At 41.7% G+C, this 15,641-nt stretch overlaps 1 protein-coding gene across 1 annotated transcript; it reads right to left on the bottom strand.

The window, feature by feature from the left end:
* Positions 1-9,758: 9,758 nt before the first annotated feature.
* Positions 9,759-14,364, bottom strand: socs6a (suppressor of cytokine signaling 6a). The gene is made up of 3 exons (XM_080488968.1): positions 14,182-14,364; positions 13,491-13,559; positions 9,759-12,686 (listed from the first exon to the last, which is right to left on the bottom strand). Exon 3 carries the CDS (start codon positions 12,558-12,560, stop codon positions 10,947-10,949), a length of 1,614 nt encoding a protein of 537 aa, XP_080345094.1. The 5' UTR covers positions 12,561-12,686; positions 13,491-13,559; positions 14,182-14,364; the 3' UTR covers positions 9,759-10,946.
* Positions 14,365-15,641: the final 1,277 nt, after the last annotated feature.

Genomic DNA, 15,641 nt, shown 5'->3' with positions numbered 1-15,641 from the left:
CACAATTCGTGCAGTTTGGATGTAATGTTAAAAGACTTCCCTCCAGGCCCACTTTCAAGCCAGCAACCTCTGTGTGCTGGTTCAGATTTACATCAGTATTAGAGATAGTGCCTATTCCTCTGATCTCCTCCATCAGAGGGGAGCGACTGTGTATACAGAGGTACAGAGGATAAACACTATTTTTTAGAGTTGCTGCTCTGAAATCACCCCCAAAAAAAGCACATTATTTATCCACTTACTTCCTATCATACAGATTGTTGATTACATCAGTCTTTTTCTTATATATAGTCACTACAGTTTTTCTGATCCTCCTCAGATATGGAGGTAAATGGGATTGTAAGATGTGACGATCAGCGTTGACTGAGCTGCTCTGGTTAACCAATCTTGTCCTACTCACGGGGAATTAAGGACAAAACACCTGGGGGACTGCCAATCTCTGTAGGCTGCATCCACGAGCTGTTAAGTTATGTCACTCTAGATCAGTGTCGCAGACCTTTTGATGAACTAACAGACCGCCCACGCCTTCTCCAGTGTCATGCTGCCTGGAATAGAAGAAAGAAAAAGAGAGAGGAAGGAAAAAAAAAAAAAAAGAAAAACTCACAGGATCATATGATATCAAGTTGGGTAAATATTTGAAGCTGTCAAAAAGAAACTGGATTCCCCTTTTTGGAAATGGTTGATGTAAGTTTTTAGAGTCATCTTGTGTTTTAGAAAACTCGTGCCAGAGCACCGCGAGTGTCCTGTGGGAAACTGCAAATCACCTGCGATGTTATAATTTTTTAGGAGGGAAGGAAAAAAAAAAAAAACTTTCCACTTCAGAACTGAGGCAGGAGCCGAGGCAAATCAGATTCTCACCCAATTCAGGCGTTTACTATTTCCAGAGATCCAGCTTTTAATGTACTCCTCGGTTGTTATGCATGGCACCAGAGATAATGTAATCGAGTTTTAAGGTTAACAAGGTTGTTAAAATGTCAAACCTTTAGGGTGGTAAATGTCAGCATGATGATGGTGCATCAAAGCGTAATGAATGTAAAAAGTCTGAATTTAAAATATGCGCGCATAAACAATTAAGAAGCTCATAAACACGTTGGGATAGTATACAATCGAGAGAGAGATTGCTGGGATAACATTAAAAAGATGTTTGGGAATCACTGAAAACATCCTTTCAGTTTTTTTTTTCTCAGTGAAACAAGTTAATTTTGCTTTCATTTTTTTATATAAATATCACTCAGAGATGTTAAACAGCACAATTAGCATATATCTCAGTGATTAGGCCCCATCAGCTGCTTCGAAGCTGTGAGAATATGAGGAATAAATGGTTGAGAGAAAATGATGCATTCCAATTTGACTGGTGAAAACACCATATCAAGGAGGAGAAATTATAACTCGTCTGGTAAATTCTATCAAAACAAACGTGCATAAATCAAATAAAGGGGAGTTTTTTGGGGACGTGTTTAAATCGATTGTGTCACAATGACGCTCGGGAAAGTTACAGAGCAGATGCTGTGTACCAGAGGTGTGGACTGAGGGAATGGGCTCATCACAAGAGCAGAAAGCCCTGAGCTACTGTAGCCGCCACAGTAGGGTTGAGGGGGAGAACATGAGGGTGGGATATTAGCCGGAAGAGGCTGTAGAGGAGGGCGGGGTCCCACTGAGTAAGCCATTGCATGGAGGGGTGTGTGTGTGTGTGTGTGTGTGTGTGTGTGTGTGTGTGTGTGTGTGTGTGTGTGTGTGTGTGTGTGTGTGTGTGTGTGTGTGTGTGTGTGTGTGTGTGGTGGGGAGGGGTTGTTAATTGCCATGCAACATCTCAGTTGAGGGAGTGTGAAGCACTTGTGGGACAGTGGCAGTTCAAAGAGTGGGGAGTGTGACTGCAATTCAATCAAAGTACAAAATGATAGCAGCCTGGCCCTTGACCAAAACCAGATTGGAGGCAGGTATGTCATTAATTACACATTGTTCAATTTCTTCCAGCAGTGCACTTTTTGTCCTGGGTAAATTTCCCCATTTAGCGTCTGCCAAACTAATTTCAAACCAGCAGTGAGCACTGTTTCATATCGGGCTTTATCTTTAAACGCTCCTCTGTTTCACATACAGCGTGGATCCCACAGAGACCCACGAGCAGTGGGGTGGGGATCGTGTTGTGAAGGCACGTGCTATACCGCTCTGTTGGCTGCGCTTTCCTAGACCTACTGGGGAACTCCATTCCTCGTTAAACGACAAACCACCACCTGTTCTCATTTCATCTCTCCCATCCTCGCTGTGCCTCTTGGACCACTGGTGAAGGGCAGACACCCAGGTACTCCGTGAGGAATGGAGGCAGGCTTCCCATTCAAAACATTCCCCATCCATTTCCTGATGCCTGCCACCTGTTCACACACCCCCAGCCCACAGTCCCTCCCTCCCTGCCACACGCGCACACCTAGCCCCTGCATGAAGGATGGGCAGATTGTTGGAGGGAATGAAAGTGGATTGTCAGAGTCTCGGGGGGGGCAAAGGAGGGAAGGAGGTGGGTACTCTGTGTTGCTCGATGGCCCCCAAGATCCAGATGTCACTCTTTTTAATGGCATAATTATGGCCGTCTTACAACTCCCCTTGGCCTTGGCTCTGTGCTGAAGATGTGCACTCGGCACGACCACACACACGCTTGCACACGAACACACACACACACACACACACACACACACACACACACACTCACACACACACACACACACACACACACACACACACACACACACACACACACACACACACACACACACACACACACACACACACACACACGCAAGTTCTGCTTATTATTGTTATTCAATTCTTGTGTGCATACGTTATTGGTAATTACGAAGCTGTCTTTCTGAAAGATAGTTTGTAGGTAGCTCATTTACATTTCACCTGCTGTCAAATTATATCACAAAGAACAGCAGAATATGCGAAATGAGATTATATTTTAATGAAAATGTAAAGCACGAAAGGCTCTCACAAAACAAATTATTTTCTGCACAGATTATCAATCAAATATCAAAGTAGCCAGATCCTTCTCTGCTGACACCCTGGAGCTGAGGCCATCTGGAACAGCCATTTTCTGGTCATTAAACACACTCACTCCTCAAAATTGTGCGAGTTCTTGTTCTTCTCCTGCTAGAGGAACTGGGCTCGGTGCACACAGTCCGAACCACTTTTGCATGTGAAATGTTTATTTTTGCTTGTTGTGGGACAAATGTCGCTTTAGGAAATGGTTTTTGATCTGGAGGCACGCAGCACAACGGTGTGAGAGGCACAAGGTGGTAGCTACCAAGCTGAACTTCAACAAACATGCTCTCCACGAGTACATGGGAAACTGTGAAGAATGATCACAATGAATACCGCAATGAGCAGTTGTTTCTGTGGGGACCTGCTAATGATGAAGGCAGTCCCGTCTCTAACGGGGCTAATTGGGGGTTCAGAGGCATCTCATTTATGATAGATGGGGAAGGAGAAGGTCTCAGTGGTATATGGCTCTGCTGGCATGAGATCACAAGCATTAATAGAGCTGAACCTTTCACTCTGGCCTGAAAGACATCTGTTGCCAGCAGGTAACCTCGGCTTTATCATTACTAGCTAGACCCACCGATGTTTTCCTGGCATGACAATTTAAAGCGATATATATGTTTGCTGGCTAATTCAAGCTGTCAACATCCTCCCTGTTTGTAGGTGAAAAATGGCTGCGCCACGCAGCGCACCAGATGGCAGGAATGTATCATCAATCTGAGACAGACGACATGTGATGGATGGATTCTCCAGAGTAAACACTTTCAAACTAAGAACCACACTGAGAACAAATTTGCTCACAAATGCCCACTTTTGTGGTGACATTATGTGCCGCAACAAAATGCAAACACATTCAAGTTTTGGGTCAAAAAACAAACCAAACAAAAACTGTAGAAGTTGTAGTTTTAATGCATTTGAATGTTATATGTGAAAAGACGAACATCAAAAGACATTAATGGCTCATAGAATGTCAACAATCTGCAGCATCAGCGCCCTAAAGACCTTCAAAATGGGTTTCTCCTAATTGTTTGGCTGTTCACAGCAAAAGCACTAAAACAGACAAAACACAAAAGAGTCTACACTGTTCGACAATAGCCAGTGAACATATGAGAATTCTGTGAAGGTATAAATCCAGATGTTTCACCACAAAACTGAAGAAAATGAAATGGATCCTTGAATTCACTCAGAAATTGCAAACACAACTCTAATTTACTACATGCTTTAATTCCCCTATAATTGATCAACCTGCAGGTTATTTCAATGTTTTATGGGAACTGAGCTTTACATATATAGTGCACTGAGCTGCGTTACGTGATCAGTCACATTCACCCATTTGCCAACACAATCACAATCACACTCACACACGAGTGATGACAGATGCCATTTGGTGCTCACACACCACCAGGAGCAACCAGGAGCACTTCAATACGTTGACATGGCATGGGCATCAAACTGCCACCATTGGGATTGGAGAGACAACATTTTTGGAAGTGAGTTTTCCTTGGCATCCTTCCAAAAACAAAACTTAATTGATAACTTAATGGTGGCTAGTGAATGATGTGTATCTGTATCTGTATCTGGGGTTTGTGTTTTCTCCCCATTCATGTGTTTCCTCCAGGTACTCCCATTTCCTTCCACAGTGCAAAAACATGTATCTCAGGTCAATTGGTGATCCAGTGATTCAGCGGAGATAGACTGGATACCTGTCCAGGATCTAACCTGTCCCCCGCTCGCTGGGATCCGCTGCAGCACCAGAATGGGAAGAGGCGGTATAAAAGATGAATGGAGGGATGGAGGTTCTGTTAGACCCCATGTGCGTGTGTTGACTTTCATCTACATTTCAGAGACACGTATCTGAACTGGCTTTCAACAACCTACGAAAAAGGATGATGAATTGTGACAGAGGAGTCGACACTTTGATTTCCTCTGCAAAAGACAGTATTTGAAAGCAATCCTTATGTACTTCTCATGTTCAAATGACACAACTGTATCATGCTCACGGTCACAGGGGGCTATGGGTGAAAAGGATTGCATGGCTTTGACAAGTTTCCAGTCCATCACAGGGAAAACACAGAGACAGACACACATTTACACCTAAAATCAATTTATTGTGACCAATCAACCTCAGAGTGCCTGGAAAAAACCCATTCATGCACATCCAGAACATGTAAACTGCACAGGAAGGAACCTCAATCCTAGACTCAAAATGGAAAATAGTGCTAACCACTACACTTTCATGTCACTAATTATATATCAATGACAATTGATGGGTGGGATCTCTATAATCCTTCCTGTTGGCTCAGATTACATCATACCAGATAAACCTGCATTTTTCCTGCCATTATTTGTTTGGAAAAAAAAAAAAAGACATGAAGTGATGTGACGGAATATATAGATACTTTTATTATTATGTCAAGTTATTTTATAATTTAAATGTTTCCTGAGACAGTAACAGATGACAAGTGACAGCCGCCCGTTAGAAGAACCACAGTACAGCACTCTGGGAAACAGGGAACAGCCCAAGTAGAAGATAGCAAGGTGAGTGTTGCGGATATTGCATCTGCAGATAAATCCAAAACTGCTGAGATGCCTTGTCACATCAAGACAAGTCGCACACTCCAGGCAAAGTATGGCCCTCTCTCGCTAGATCCCGAATATAAACATTTTCAAAATCTGCAAATTAAAAAAAAAGAAGAAAAAAAAAACCCACGACTAACTGTGGAAGGCAGACAAGTCCTTTTATGATGGAGGCATCTCTATATGACATGCGACCACCAGCGAGTGCCATGAATAAATCATCCTGAACCGGGCAGAGAGGGAGAGTAAACAGTTGTGTATCTTCACCTAAGATGCCTGGAGAGGGCTGTCAGACACAGCAGTTAACAAAGTCTACCTCCTCATCATCATGCGAGCCATGTTTCTGCAGATCCAAGTCCAAACCTGACACCACTACCCCACCTCCCGTCTTCTCCCCTCTCCCTCCGCAACACGGCAACTCACACAGGGTTTCTCCAGAGTAGACATAAAGAGAAGTTAAAGCCAGACTGGTAGCATGGCTGCTAATCTCTCCCCAGAGTCTCCGCTTCACTCTGTTGTATTTAAAGACCGGCTGGATTGTCTTTGTAAATTAGGCAATGGAGATTAGTCGCCAATTTCTACCCACTGTGGAAGGAATCTCCCTCTAATCTTTCAACCTATTAACACATTAGCGAGCATGATCCAACTCTTATCGAGTGCATCGCCGAATCTAAGCCGATTTATTCTAAACTAAACATGCAAGACGCTCAAAGGTCTGTTCCAGTTGTCTTGGAATCCCGAGTTGGTTTCGGATTTTTAGTTATTTATGTAAGCTTACAGGGAGTAAGAAACTTAAATCCTCAGCATATAATGATTAAAATTGCTTCACCACATAGAATATTAAATGCATATAATGTCATTGTGAATACTGTTGACTTATCTCATTCTGTCCTGGTTGAACTTTGGGGACTGTGGAGAGTCCATGTTCTCCCTGTGCATGTGTGGGTTTTCTCCAGGCACTCCAGCTTCCAAGCCAAGGAGTGTAAAAAAAAACAAACATGCGTTTTAGGCTAATTCCTGTCTCTACATTGCCCGTATTTATACATGTGAGCCAGTCATACCCTGCCTTCACCGAGTCAGCAGGAATTTGTTGGGCAGAGAAGATAAGATGAATCTTAACCTGAAAAAAGCCGACTACAGAAAGATATTGTGAGTGGAAGTTATGCTGAAGTTTCTACAACCAACACATTTATAACATTCTAACCACTTATAAGCAAATATGATTTGTGTTTTAGTACTATCCAAATTATTTCTTCTCTATTTTTTGCCCTTTCATCTGGTATCCATTCATGTTTTCACATAAACATTTCAAGGCTTTAGCATTTTAACTGATAAACCAACAAAATTTAAAAAAAAAGTTTGAATACAAAAAGGGTTTCTTTTTTTTGCATTGAAGGCCACAGTTATTTTTGAATGCTTGACACCTTTTCAGTGTTTCCAAATGTTGAATTGACAAAAAAATGTTACCTTTTCAATAGCGTTCTGGATTTGTCTCGATGTGCTTGTAGATCAAATGCTTTAATATTTTTATGACGTGTCGGACCATTTATCTAATACATATAGCTCAAATTCTCTGTTGTGGCACAGAGTATAAGTGATCAAAATGTCTGTAACTTTGCAAAACAAACCATTTCTACGACCTTAACAGCCAATTTTAATGAAACCTTCTGGTGCAAAATCCTGTGAAATGTCAAAGAAAAAAACCTCTGTACCCGTTGCATTATGGGTGTTTTTCAAACTTACCCTGACAGCATTGAGACTAATGGTAGTTTACTATTTCTTATGGCATCATCACTGATATCTCAGCTGGGGTCTCAGTGTTTTGTTGTCCACTAAACTTAAGAAATTAGTTAAAAAAAAAAAAAATCTTAAATATTTTTACAATTTGCTTGGTTTGGCTGGACTGAGGTCTCATGTTTAACACCTCCTGGGCTACAGGTATTACAGCATTAATCTGACCACGAGGCTTCTGTGTATAAAGACAGTGAACCTTTTGGGTTGTTTTTTTGTTTTTTTTAGAATATAGTTTTATTTATAATTTATAGTTGGCAGATACAAAAAACTCTTGAACTGTATCCAAAATGTGCAATAAATCACTGTTGATTTTTTTTTTCCCCCAAAAGAAAAATACAAAAAGACCATCTACTTTGGAAAATTGACAACCAATGTAAACGGGAGTGAACTGGTGACACTACAGAGGGATTCACTGACTCGCTACGAATTCTCGTTTTCCACCGGACGACGGCTGTTAACAAATCTGCTCCGCTCTCCCGAGGTGATAACCAAAGTCTTTTTTATGTGTACATACATCTACATTGGTGACATTCTACTTCCCCATTGTTCAATACAAGAAAGGCAATCATATCCATAAGCAGCACGAATGTGTAGAAACACATCAAACGAAATATAAACAATTGTACCAAGATGTTCATGTGTGAGAGGGTAAACAAAGGGAGGGTGTCCGGACAAAAGGCTGTAAACAATTACCTTCACTCACCGAGATGCACAAAAAAAGAAACTAAACCAACAGTTGTAGCTTGTTAAGTGCTGAAGAGCTCTCATTAACCAACAAGCTTCAACCTCTGGAATTAAACATTGAAGGCAAGAACGCTTAATAATAATAATAATAAACTAATGTTCAGAGAAATCACAGCAGCATACCAAATGAAACTGGCTCCTGCTTGTCAAAAAAAAAAGGGAAAAAAAAGTGATAATTGCAAATTAAAATGGAAAAACACTTGAACATTTAAAAAAAAAAGAAAAAAAAAAAGACATTTTGCTTTCACATTTTAACTGAAACACATACACACACACAAAAAGAAAATATTAAATTTACATCCACATTCTTGCAGTGATCTCATTCCTTGATGAGCAATAGCAGAGGCTTTGAAATGATGCTGGTGCCTTTACCCTTTGTATCCCACAGATATGACAAAAAGCCTCAAGTTCACTTAACAGTTATATGATCACATACAGACCAACGTGTGACTTCAGTTATTTTTTTTCAATAAAGGAAAAGAAAAAAAAAAAAACACTATCTGAGGGACGACTCTTGGCAGGAGAGGATCCAAGCATGTCAAGTGAGAAATCTTCAAGTGCAAATAATGTGACAATGTGGGGTTTTTTTGTGTTTCCCATGCTTTCTGAAACTGGTCTGCAGGCAGATGAAACCGATACCTCAAACATTCTTTTCTGTACAGCCCTATCCCCCAGACGGCAAATGTCACAAAATAAGAGGGTGGAGAGAAAAAAAACCCCAAAACAAAACAAAAAAACACAACATAACTCGAGGATTCATAAAAGAAAAACACATTTGTTGTACACAGAACGTCCAGCCAATGTTTGTGACAGAAGAAACATCTCTCTACACAGCCAAACACACAACCTAAATCCTTCATTCCTATACAACTCAAAGCTTTAAAATGCTTAAGTCTTTAAACATGCAAGACCGTTCAAAGTTCCTATCTACTGCTGTGCTAGATTTCATGGTAACTTCCTCAGACACCGACGCTTCCAGCTAACTAAAACTAGAACTATGCGCTAACGACCTACCAGTTGTCTGAGAGACCTTTTATTTTCTCTCTCTCTCTCTCTCTCTCTCTCTCTCTCTCTCTCCCTCTCAATACTTTTAAGGACACTGATGTCAAAAAAAGATGCTCATTCATAATGTGAAAACACGATTCCCTGTCAAGTATCCATATAAAGCACTTGCGTAGCATTCTGTGTGCTCTTCCCTTTACTCCGGCACAAACAGCCCAGTAGAGAGATAATCTGTGTGTGTGTGTGGACAGTGTGATGAAGCAAATGGAAACATTTTGTTTATGCTTTATCGTCTTCCGGAAACCCATGTAACATTACTGATGCAAAGCAGCAGTGACTGGACTTTTGTCACACGCTGAAACCCTGGCATCGCTCCCAACATGGCAAGAAGGACTTAACCCTGGCTCTCCCAAATCCCTTTACCGGAGCTCGCACCATTTCTGGGATTCCTCTGATCCGAGTCCAGCTCATTGCTGGCATTAAGAGACTAACAAACGGCCTTTCCTGCACACAGATTCACGTCAATTGACTACAGATGTATTTTGTTTCCTGTTTGAGGGGGATTGAGGGCAATTGTCTCCACCGATAAACCTACTTTACGTTAATGCAAGTGTGCAGTTCAACAACCTTTTACTCAAGAGTCGCACTTTAACAACACATCAGAAGTCTCACCCTCTGAACTGTGACATCTTCTCTCGTTTAAAGTAACTCGACAGTCTTAAAGCCTTTTTACTACATGCACATACAAGCGTTACAGATAGTGACAAAGTTGTAGGCCTGAGCTGCGGTGCAGATTTTTGTAACATTCCTAATGCAGAAAATTTACTTTTTTTTAAATTTATATTAACATTGTTTGAAAAAGGTTTATACATCAACTTGAGGCCATTTCTACAAACAGCACAACAGTAAAATCCAGCATTATCAGTACCTTTAGTCTGTATAATGGCTACATGCAGCCGTACAATTTAAAGCTACTTCTGTGTCCTAACTGTGTGTGACCTCTGACAAACTGGCACATTTGGATCCTTCCATGGCTAAATAAGGTTATAAATGATGATGTTGCAATAATGCTTGACCGGAATCTTCTGCTGATGGTCGGAGAGAAGTGTTATTTATGAAAAACATTACATCTGATGCAGAGACGTTGCGCAAAATGTCGACAAAGACGAGACTGCCTTTCATATTAAGGTTTTAGGTTCACAAATAATCTGAAACTCATGGATTAATAATGCAATGACATTATACATTCATTTCAAATGTGGGTGAAGAATAATGTTTGCCATCTGAACATGTAAACGCTGGAAACAAAACAAAACAACAAAAGATCAAAATGGGACAGTCTGCAGAGATCCTAAAATCTGACGTAGCAACATCCATCTTCAAATTATCCGACATGTACAATTAAGTGGATTAAATGCAGCAACTTCTCAATTTCGGACTATTTTCTTACAGGCCCAACTTTAACATGAATCTAAATGTAATCTGCTCTAGCTGTATAGTACACATAACCATACATCACAAGTGCTGTTTGTCAGCACTCCTAAGATCACTTGGCTGTATACTTTTAATTCTGAATAAGATTATGCGGTGGTTGATATTTCTGAAAGTCGTAGCCTCCTAAAACAGAGCGAAACACCTCAGAACAGTGGAATGGAGGACTGAACAGTGACAGGATCACCTGGACACAAACCAAGAGCCACATGAACCAATCACCTCAAAACTGTGGTTGTCTGTAAACCTTGTTTAAATCTCTTATACTGAACACAAAAGTGCAAATTGCTACCACTGTCCTGTCTGTGTCCTCAGTAGTGCTTCTCCTGCAGATAATCTTTCATTTTGTTGGGTAAGGGCAGTTTTTGGATCAGGTCTATCCTTGTGTATTGCCTAATGACAAAGCGGCAAAGGTACTGCAGGGAGCGCACTTGCATAAACCGAGACACCGGGTTAGTTAGTCTGACAGGGTAGGTTGCAGACCCTGGTAAGCGAGACCTGGAATAGCAAAATGCTCCATTCTCAGAGTCCTTGATAGAGTGTTCGATTAGGTCGACGATTGATGTGTGTCCCTCCACATCGGGCTGTTCGTAGAAGCTGAAGCGTCCGTTGGAGTGTTCAATGCGAGTGTGGAGCGTTTTGCCCTGTGACCTGAAACTCAGGCTGAGCAGGTACCTGTCATCTGAGCTGTCTCTAACCAAAAAGGAACCATCAGCCAAGTTGACTAGCTTTTCCTCCGCTTCCCAGCGCGTGATTGGGCCCCAGTACCAGCCCTGCCTTGCCAGCTTCTTCAGCTCCTCCGTCAGGCTGGTCACCACCATGGGCCCGCTGCTCTGGACCGAGTCGTACACCCGACTCACGCCGGGAGCCGAATGTGGGTCGAAGTTGAGATGGTGTCTGACCCGCTCGGCTACCTGGCTGTCTGCAGAGCTGAAGCCCGAGAAAGTCCTGGGAATACGGCCACTAACCGTCATGGGTGGCAGGAGTGGAGAGAGAGGTGGAGGGACCTCCGCTCTGGAGCTTTGTAGCATCACACCAGCAGAACCGAGAAGAATACTATTAACTGAGGTTTCCATAAAGAGATCCGGAGGCATCGCACTGACCAGTTCATGCTCGTCCTGTCCCTGGTCTGCGTGGAAGGATCCACTGTCAGCCTCTGTCACCACCTCCATAGGAGAGGAGCTGTCCAGGCAGAAGGAGTGGGACCCTTCTGGGTACATTCCCTCATCTAAAGGCATTGTGTACTGGATGTAGTCCTGGGGCGTTAGCCCCAGCACCACAGGCACGTCATTTTCATCAATATTTAGATGCAGTTCACCATTTTGTGGCTGCTGGAGATTTTTTAAGGACTCTGCTTGGTCCTGAAAGAGCCCTTCCATTTGGAAGTCATGAAATTCCTTCCGGACAACGTTTAGGTTAGGACTTGGGCTCGAAGAGTGAACCATGGCTTTGACTTTTACCTCCATCTTGATGCACGCCTCGTCAGAGTTGACTGACCGCAGAGGCCACGGGGAGGGGCTATAGTGGTGACTCCGTAAGGACGCAGATCGGAGTGGTCTCTGGGCTTTCACTTCGTTGAAGCTGATAGGCACAGAAGAGGAGGAGAAGGTGTCGTCATCATCCACTGAGCCTATGGCCGAGGAGCTGCCTTTCACTTTAGCCTTCTGCTTGTTGGCAGACAGTCTCCTCTTTAGCGATCCCATAATACCCTCACTTTTTGAACGGCCTTTGTTCTGGTCCCCCTTGTCCTCTTCTCCACCGAGGTCACAGCCAGAAAGCTCTTTGGTGTAGCAGCCCCCAAAAAGTGACTCTTCCTTGGAAAACTCTGTCGTCACCGAGGGCTGCTGGAGCATGACAAAGTCACCCTCCTCTTTGCCCTTTATGCTGAGGGACTTGCGGATGGTCTTAAGGCTTATCTTCTTCATTCTGACAGGCCCACCAAAGTGGGGGCATGGGATGGCTCTCCTGGTGTCCCGATGAAAGTACTATCCACAATGTCCTCCCATCAGGCCACGCAACGCAAGTCATGCAGACAGATGTGACATCAAACCCTGCAAGAAGAAAAACAAACATTGATTCAAAAGAAATAACTTTCTCATACATTACTTATAAATTAATGAGATTATTTTAACAAAATATATGCTTGCAAATACACAAATGAATTCTACTTTTCATAATCTTAGACAAGTACACGGAAAAGCGACTAAGATGCTATTACAGGTGACTGAACTATAAAACTACTAAGTCTCAGGAGGGTATGGACGGGGAGTCACAACACTCTGGAGGCTGCCATTGTTGTTATTGTCCATCTACTCATGCATGTGCAGAAGAACCATTTACTAGGGCCGTGGTACGATGTGCAGTAGCAGTGTCTCCACCATCTACATGGAGACGGAGCCTGAGCATTTTCAAAAAGTTCCATTTTCAATTGTGCAAACAATGACGAAGCCAGAGCATTGTCAAAAAGTTCCCTCTTGGGAGCCGTTTTCAAAAAAGTGTGTCGTCAGTGGCTCCGACCATTGTCATGTAAACAAACACTCAAAACAAAATGAAAGCCTTGCGTCATTGAAACCATTGTAGCGTAAACAGGGCCTACTATCATGTCACTGCTAATATTTGGAAGATTTATTTGCACATTTCAAATTATTGCCTTGGTGTATTGATGAAAAACTCATCCAGCCTTACTCTTGCTTTCCACCAAAAATCTAACATGAATGGCTACAAAGCAATACAAGAGAACAGTAACAGCCTTGTCATTTGTAATTAAGGCTTCACAGCCGTCTGGACATGTATCTAGAAACGTGTGCTAAATAAAGCTGCTTGATAATCAAGACAGCTGCAATCTGATTACTCACCATGGGATCAGGGAAATGGTGACTCAGTTGGATGGGTCAAGCTCCACTTCTACCACCTTTCATGTGATGCTGAAGAAAAGGGAGTAAAAAAAAACAACAAAGTCAGGTCATTTAATATAATGACTAAACATGCGATAAACACCAATACTTATCATGAACTTGCATAATAACATGAGACGGTGTGTGATTGTAAAATTGAAGTTGCCCAGCTTTGTCCTGACCTGTAAAGGCCCGCGGACACAACAGCATGCATGCATTTAGCTTAGCTATTAGCTTTTTCACTTTTACAACTTTACCTGCAATATTTTACAACAAAACACTGTGGTTAACACGGAAATAGTATATTCGCTTGAATTAATACACGCATAAGTCACGGCACATCCCTACATCGCTTTCAAATACAACAATTACAGTTGTGTGTGCTAATAAAATATAGCCAACAGCCAGGGTGCATGTTAGCATTCCGACTTTAAAACCCAGTTTTTGCGTGTAAACGCATTTAAAACCACCACGCCGAGGCCTCTCACCTCGCCACTTCTCCGTTTATTAGTGCGGAAAACTAAAACAAAGGTTTATTTTTCTGAATGAAAAGAGTCGCTCCAGGACGATTGTTGGCTAATGTTAGCTCGGCTAATGCTATCTGTGTACCTGAGCCAGTTGGCGTCGTTCTGTGGAAAACATCCCCGTTTACCTTCTTTATCGTCCGCCTCGGAGCGAAAAGCGACCGTGTGCGGCGTCTCAGTGGCCGCAGGTTGGACCTATTGAGACAGGCGGGCGGTGATGACAGGATAAGGTGACATCTCTGAGTGTGGGCTGGCTAGCTGTGTGTAGCTCTCGGCCTCTTCCTTTCTTCCTTTGTTGCCTGTTGAATTGTGGGAGCGGAGCGAGACGCAGCGAATCACGCGCAGCAGCAAGTTTCCCATCCACACAAGACACCCCACAAACACAGGAAAAATCTAGGTAAAAGCAAATCTTTTTAGTACAAGAGAAGAACGAAAATTCATAACATGTCGTTGCCATCCACCCAATGTAAAATAAAACCTTTTTTTTCTTCGATGTTTTTAATTAATTAAAAACCACACTTGACCCTTTTCATGCTTTTCAATATCTGTTTAAAATAGACAATTTGATATTTACTATTGCACTATTTCAAAATTTTAAAAAAGACATGTTCCTTCTTGAATAACCTGCCAATAAAAAGGCACACACAAAAAAAAACTACGAAATTGGATGCAGATCTGTTTCCAAAATCTAAAAAAAATAAATGTGGTTGTGCAGCTCCCCAAAAATTCTGCGATTCTACTTATAAACTTATAAAGAAAGGTTTCTACAAAGTTTCCCTAACAGTTTTGACAATTATTAGGAAAATAAACAGTCTTGCAGTGGCACATGATATCTCTGAATTTTATATTGAACATCTTTACAAATATCTGATTATAATTATTCCTATTTTAGATGTTTCATTCTATAAAATAACTGTCGCAAAATTCACAATACAAGAATCTATATCATTAATAATAAAAAAAAAACACAACATAAGAAGATTTCACTTTAAACAAATTGGATTCCAATTTAAGAGCATTTTATAATTTTCTTATATTACTGTAACATGATCCAGTCTTTCATCCAAATAGTCATGCTTTGATGGCTTGTTGCTCAAAATGTTAATTGACGCAATGTGTCTCCACATCAAGTTCCTGTTGACTGACAGTGATAACATTTATTTTATTTTGCTGCAACTGATATAGATTCAGACTCCAAAGAAAGATTAATGATCCTTAGAATGCATGCTTTCTTTAGTTTGCTTCCTATTTACATCACACAGTAAATAAATCTCCCTCTGTGTAACAAAATCAACCCTCTATTCTCCACTACATAAGTCATGTAACAGCAGAAACATCAACCGCCATTTCTCTCCCTCTAATGCAGGCTGTGCTTAGCCTTTATCCAGAAAGGTCCTTCTAATTTGTATTCGGGAAACATCAAGTTGGCTCGCAAAGTATTTCCAAGTATTTGATACCGCAGCTAAAACTTGAACTCTGAAATGATACATTGGTTGCCTAATTAGTGTCAGTATTGTTTTAAAGTAGATTGTGTTTACCACTGCCAGGCTAATTTGGTCCATATACTGAACATTACATTGTTTTTTTC

This window comes from Lipophrys pholis, assembly GCF_963383615.2.
Source record: "Lipophrys pholis genome assembly, chromosome: 20".
NCBI lineage: Eukaryota > Metazoa > Chordata > Actinopteri > Blenniiformes > Blenniidae > Lipophrys > Lipophrys pholis.
This window is presented reverse-complemented; position numbering and strand designations above follow the sequence as displayed.